The sequence below is a fragment of the Octopus sinensis genome, linkage group LG13 (genome assembly GCF_006345805.1).
Source record: "Octopus sinensis linkage group LG13, ASM634580v1, whole genome shotgun sequence".
In the NCBI taxonomy this organism is placed as follows: domain Eukaryota; kingdom Metazoa; phylum Mollusca; class Cephalopoda; order Octopoda; family Octopodidae; genus Octopus; species Octopus sinensis.
Window position 1 is genome coordinate 14,181,222 of NC_043009.1, and position 7,500 is coordinate 14,188,721.

The 7,500-nt window shown below is 37.5% G+C and overlaps 1 protein-coding gene across 1 annotated transcript in view; it reads right to left on the minus strand.

Moving 5' to 3' along the window:
• LOC115218530 (glutamate receptor ionotropic, kainate 2-like) overlaps positions 1–7,500 on the minus strand; it is a 250,709-nt gene that overhangs the window by 10,702 nt on the left and 232,507 nt on the right. The window contains exon 12 of the mRNA XM_029788402.2: positions 4,005–4,276. Within this exon, the coding sequence (XP_029644262.1) occupies positions 4,005–4,276 (272 nt within the window). The remainder of the gene's footprint in view (positions 1–4,004; positions 4,277–7,500) is intronic.

The following is a 7,500-nucleotide window of genomic DNA, read 5'->3' on the forward strand; positions in this document are numbered from 1 at the left end:
ATTACTAGAGGTGCAGGTAAAGGAGTCAGTAACGTGATATGGACGGGGATGAATGCCTGTGAGGACGTTGGTATTGGGTAGGTGTGACAGCGTGGGCGGGAGCAGGGGAAGGAGTCAGGCTGGGAGGCGGGGATAGGTAAGAAACTGTTGACCAGGAGGTTACGCCGGTTATGGGCTCATTTGAAGGAGGGAAGGAGTAGGTAAGGGAAAATGTGCGAGGTGGAGTTGTTGGACTGGAGTCACCAGAATGCTCGGAGAATGGTGCGTTGGAGGGGTAGTGTGGAGGAGTAGTAGTGGAGGGGAAACACGAAACAGGTAAGGGTGGGGCGGGTGTGAGGAGAACGAGCAGGGCCATGCTCCACAGGTCATACCCAGGCAAGGACAGTATGGATAATGGTGAGGAGATATCCACGTAGGATAAAGTGGCGAGTCATGAGTTGAGATTGAGTTTCAAAGTCATGGTCATCGCACACACACACACACACACACACACACACACACACACACACACGAATAAGTACCTTGTTGAAATGCAGCGGTCGTAAGGGGTAATTGAAGTAAGACATAGAACTGCCGAAAATTCAAAATTATTTTAAAATCACTAGGAGAGAAATCTGAAAATTAATCAATAATGAAATTATTATTCTCTGCGCAAAATGTAACTACCATCATACTGGAGAGGCATGTTACAAAATATTTCTGATAAAACTGAAAAGAATCGCTTCAGTCCGGGATACCAACATTTCCCAAAATAGTGCTATATAATGATGGAAAATATATCCATGATATGCCCCCCCCCCAATGGCGCAAGAGTGCAGCTATTCAAAAGTTAATAGCACAGAAATTCACAGAACAGATGAATTTGTTTTACTGTAAGAGACCATGCGGCTACTTATATAGCTTGAATATATATTATACATACGTGATGCGTATGATATAGTGATAATGAAGAATTTTTTAGTGTTATTTTTGGAAACATTAGAAAGCAGTACTATTATAGCATAGAAACAACTACTACTGCTACAACTACTACTACTGCTACAACTACTACTACTACTACTACTACTACTACTACTGCTGCTGCTACTACTACTGCTGCTAATACTCTACTACTATTACTACTACTGTTGCTGCTGCTGTAACTCTACTGCTACTACTATTACTACTACTACTACTACTACTACTGCTGCTAATACTACTACTGCTACTGCTGCTACAACAACAACAGCAACAACAACTACTACTACTACTACTACTACTACTACTACTACTACTACTACTACTGCCTCTACCGCCGCTGCTGCTACTGCTACTACTACTACTACTGCTACTACTACGAACTTTGAAAATATTTCGTTGATAATAAAATACTAATAGAAAACAATGAATTTTGTACTGCAATTGATGCACATTCTCTGATGGCAACGAAAATGGCGGTTAAAAATTGAAGAGGCATGACGATCCATTACTGATGTCTGTGAAATCTGTTATTCACAGAAAATTTAATTGTCACAAGATGTTTCACCTGTTCTAACAAAGATATAGAATTCAAAACTATCATGTTTAGTACGAAACTTGAGCGTCTCTTTAAAGAGATTTATAGCGATAAAAACGCAGGCCATCCATATAAAATTATTAAAAGGATCAAAAACCGAAAGTCCTCGCAGAGCCATTGGCTCATAAGGACGCTTTCCCGGATTTCCTGTCGTGTATATATCTCATCAATTCGTAAAGACTAAACGTGATTATACTGCCTCCTTCATAAGCTCGTCTTCCTAGCGTTCATAATAATTTTTCTATCGTCTTGGCTTAACAGCCCTCACTGTTTGTTTTTACTGTTTTGTTCTCATTGTTCTGTTTTTTACTGGTTTTACTTTTTTATTGTTTTTACTGTTTTGTTCTCACTGTCCTGTTCTTTTTACCACTTTCACCCTCCGCAAGAAATCCCAAATTTTATTTAATTTGCTTTGCGGGAAGGATTGTTTCAATGAAGTCGTGTCTTGTCTTTGCCTTCGTAACGCGGAGTAGTTGAAACAGGGACAACTGAAGAAGGAGAATATTCTTTATGTTGTATGTCTTGTTTCTCTGTTTGTTTTTTCCGTTGTTCGAAAAAAGTTCGTTTCTATGTTTTTGTTTTTATGTTTTCGTTTCTCATTGTGTTCAACGTTTTTTTGATGTCCTGCACCTATATATGCATATATATATACATATATATGTAGGTATGTATATGTATGTATATATGCATATATTTATATATTATTTATATTATTATATATCTCACCACCCGGATGAGTCACCAGTCCATCGTAGTATTGTTCATATTCACCAGTTACCAGCATCGCCTTAATGGCACCTGTGCCGGTGGCATGTGTAAAAGATTTGAGCGAGGTCGTTGCTAGTACCCCTTGACTGGCCCCGTGTCGGTGGCACGTAAAAGCACCCACTACACTCTCGGAGTGGTTGGCGTTAGGAAGGGCATCCAGCTGTAGAAACTCTGGCAGATCAAGATTGAAGCCTGGTGCAGCCATCTGGCTCGCCAGCCCTCAGTCATTCGTCCAACCCATGCTAGCATGGAAAGCGGACGTTAAACGACGATGATGATGATGACGACCAGTTGAGCTGACTGGATCAAGTTAAAGGAAGTGTTCTGCTTAACAAGCAACGCAACGCCCGGTCCAGGAATCGAATCCACAATCCTTCAATCATGAATGGAACACATTAATAAGTCACGTGACTTCACATAGATTATTATTACATCACACTGGTCTAAGGTGATTATCAAGAGGTAATTGGCTGAAAAGATTCCCAGGCTATTCTCGGCGATATTCCCAGGCTATTCTCCTTGGTGTCTGATATTTTCAGTGACATTTTACAGGAAAATCTGAAACAGCATTTGAGGGCAAATCTTTTCTGAGTTATTTGGCACAGATCTTCTGAATAAGTAACTTTAAGAATTAACTATGTTTCTTGTTGATTGAAAGATGAAGATTTGTGACTCCATAACATTTCTGGAATTATGTCAAAATAATATTTTTACAATAAAATAAACCCAGTTATATTGGCTAAATAAAGTAAGTGATTATGAATCTATTTGTCATTATCGGTTCTGTTCAAACTACTGGTCAGCGATTTGAATTTCAGATTTTCTGACTTAAAGGAAATGAAATTTGCATTTTGGCTAAATTAATTATTAGTAGAGGATTTATTTGAATTGGTAATATGGTACTGAGGAAATGTCTGAAATATGAAATGATGTAGTTATTAAAAGTATATTTTAAAAGAAGCCATAGCGTGGTTCTGTGATGCGAGCAAGGCTAATACACACTTTTTTGAAGAGAGGGAGAGAGAGAGAGAGAGGGAGAGAGAGAGGGAGTGAGGGAGAGAGAGCGAGAGAGAGATATATATAGAGAGAGAGCAACTGTTGCTATTTCTACCTCCTTTATTTAATGGAATGTGATTTTAGTGCAGTGAATTAATTGAGAAAAAAGAAAGGGAATGGGCATCGCAAAACGAGGTGACAGAATACCGAAGATAACTAAGTTAATATAACGGATCAATAGTTTTTTATAATAAACATCAAACACAAAGGTCTATGAAACTCGAGTTGATCAAACTTTGTGTTTGTATCTTTTTCTTTTAAAATATAGTGAATTTAAAGTGATACAATTTATTCGATATTTTTTTTTATATTTTAAAATTTTAACTTTTAACTGAAGTTTTATTTCAAAGAAATAATTTAGCTTTAGTCTACTTTTTTTACTCATATTTAATGGAATTCATATTGAACATACTCATAGTATTGAAACTTAAAATTATAGCATACTGATCGCAAATTTGTACTTATATGATTTGATGGGTTGGGGAGAGGCTGTCACATTTTGCAAATGTAAGTATACAGTATGGTGCAAAGAGGTTGAAAATCACTGATTTTTCTCTAAATTTACCGAGCAAAAATTTTACGAATCTTTCCAATTTCAACAGTTATTTTTAGTTGTTATACTCACCTGCTTTCAAGTTCATGAAGTTTTCCTGTATCACTGAGATTTAGAATAACCATTGATAAATCTTCTCGGTAAGTAGCTCCTGGTGGGACGGCAATACCAAAACCTTTCGGATCAAAACGGGGTCCGATCTCTGTTAATTCACAATCTTCAATCGATTTGTATCTACTCACTGTTGTATCCCAGAAGAACGCATAGTTACCTTCCTTAACCTTTAGAAAGCCTTCAGTTGTTGTGGAAACCATTGATTCAGGATCAAGTTCTGCCATTTGAACCTGAAATGATAACCAGCGATTAAACGACAGTTCAACTAAAATTATTTAATGGATTTAAGAGATAACATCAAAATATTAGGATATCACAATATATTGTGTTGTGAAGATACTCAATTCGCAAAACCCTTGGTTGGCGATTCGATCATACTGCTCGGGTAAGTGTTTTCTACTATATCCTCCAGTTGACCATTACATTGTAAGTGAAATAAGTGCGCTCGGACACACTCAAAAATATATGCATAGATGGGCGAAAGATATCTAAGTGCCTATTCGAACCCATTGAAAAGTTAAGTATCTGATAAGAAGACCAATTTGTAGAAGCTATAAAATTATTTTAGAGTAAGCCTAATTATTCGTCTTCGATCAACTGAAGAACTACGTTATAGCTGCAGTTCTAATTACAAGGAAGAACCGCATTAGTTAAATTCGCATTGCAGACATAAACTAGAATGTTCTGAATAACTTGTCGACTTCTATCTCATCTCAACTTTAATAGCATGTCTCTCTCGCCTTTCTCTCTCTTGCGATAACAACGAAAGATAATGACGTCCTCCTAGAGAAATATTCTCATTATATAACTTTCTTGTGTGTCTATCACTTTCTGGGAAGTTAATAAACCTATTTAATGTAATATTACAATTAAGAGGCTCTAGATTCTTGACCACGTCATAATTATAAGATCCAAATAGATCGAAATAGCAGATATATAGAAATGTAAAGGACTTTATGATTAGAAGAAAAACTAAAGGAAGAAAGATTAATAAAACAAATATAAATGCTTAAAATATATTCTATTACTTTTACTTACGATAAAATAAAATTAATATGGATTAATGGGAGTTGATTCTATCTCACGCCATACTGATGAACAGCTGAACGATTGAGAGATTACATAAATATATTTTTTACGCAGTAAAATGATTTTCCTATGAATATGTCATATGAATTCAATCTGGTTCAGTGTAATGCAGCTCTGAGACATTTATTTATTATAAATCTAATATAATTCATAGGTATCACTAAATTAGATAGTTCTGAAGAATGGAAAATATGACGCTCTAGAAAGGGCATTTCAGTGACGTGGTATTCTATTACCCCGGTTAGCGGGACAAAAATTATTCTTTGTACAACGTGCCCCATTTATAAATAGATCCACTTGCCATGACTCACCGTGACCCGTTGGGTCAAAACCACTTCGAGTTGAAAATGTCGATGCGCAGCGGATGACTTATGGCATTCTATTCGACTTTTTAAGACCCTTGCAATTTGCTATCATCAGTTTTGTAACAGATGGTTCTTGCCTCTCTTTTTGCCTTTGTACTGAAGTCTTCCTTGTCACCAGGTCAGTCCCAAATGATCAGTACTGTAATCAAAATTGGATTTTCTTTTGAAGAGACCCACATATACTGGGATTTTCTTTTGAGAGAGATGCAGAGAGAGTCAAGAGATGATATCTAAAGATGCTGAATATAGAAAATACTTTGTAGTTCTCAAATAATTTGTTTGAACTTAAACTCTGAAATCTTTACTGTGGAATAAGTTAATAAGGTAATAGGGACTAAGTGGCTAGAAAAGAAACTCAGGCAAGCAGACTAAATATCATCAGCTTTTGTCTTCCTCTATTTACATATATATGTATGTATATTTTATATATCTGGCCCAATCAGTTCTAGTTGCCTGCTTGCATCATTCTCTCTCTCTCCCACTCTCTCTATACCATGTTGAACCGTTATTCCTAACACATTTTTCTCTCTAACTTTGTTTTTCGTTCTCTATTTTTTTCCATTTCAACCCTTTCTGTTAAAGAGCGTAGGCTCGAAACGTCAAAGACTTTTCCATTCTTTCCGAGCGTTAAACCTATACACTTGTTTTTCCTTCACCTAACTCGTTTCTCCCTTGTGCTCGGACCTGTCTCTTTACAGGAGCCACCCGGATACTTGCCTTCATCGTGAACATTCCTTTGCTCCTTACGGACTCAAATTCGCCACCTCTGTTCGTCTAACACAACCCTACACAAATTCCCATACACTTCTCACATTCAACTCCCCTCACCTCCCCTCTACCCCATACCTCCACACCACCTACCTCGGTATCCTCATCACTGTTCAACCACACACACTGCTCAACTCAGTACTCATGTCACACACCATTACGCAACACCCCGCACACCTTCCCACTCCATATCCACTAGCACCCAACACCTCTCACACTACGCACCTTGATCCATACACCCACACACACACCATTATGCACACTCTCACACTCACACACAATCATATACACATGCATTCACACTCGTCTTCCCACACCATGTGCGCATATGTGTGTATATGTACACACACATATACACACAAATGCGCACACACAACACCCTGACAAATCGCACACATACACACACAAACAACACCAGGACAATCATAACAACACAAGCATACTCAGACAGAGACACGCACACACTCATGTACACACACACTAGTGTACACAAACACTCACGTTCACACATAGCACCAACACAAAAAACACAAACATACACACGGACCCACAGACGCACACATACACACACACACAAAGAAACACATACACAAACATGTGCACACACAACACCCTAACAAATATTAATTACACACATACACAGACACAGAGAAACGTGCACACATATACACACACCATCCTACCAAATATTAAACACACACATACCCATTTACATACACCGCAATAAACTCTGGGACCAATCAACCCCCCCCCCCCCCACAAACACAAACACATGTATATACACACACATAGACGTGCACAGTGACACACACACACCATTCTGACCTCTAAGACCAGTCTCCAAAACCAATGAATCAAGAAAGACTAGCCCAGGAACAAAAAAATCCTTTTGATTCCAAATTGCTCTTAATCCCCCCCCAACCAACTTCTCACACTGCCTCTTAAAATAGCAAACAATACTTAGCTACACACAAAATAAAAATGCTAGGAAATCAGGTTAGTTCCTCTCAAATTCTTTGTAAACTCTTAAATATATCTCTTTCTGTGTATATATATACTACCAAACAAACATGGTTTTTATTGAACTCTAAATACTTTTTGTAGAATATTTTCTTAAATACTTTCTTGCAAACTAATCATAGAATGTATGTATGCATTTTAATGCTTTTGTGACAACCAGTACTTAAGGCAACAAAGCTTATACAAAGCTTTACGTTTTACTTTTGACAATC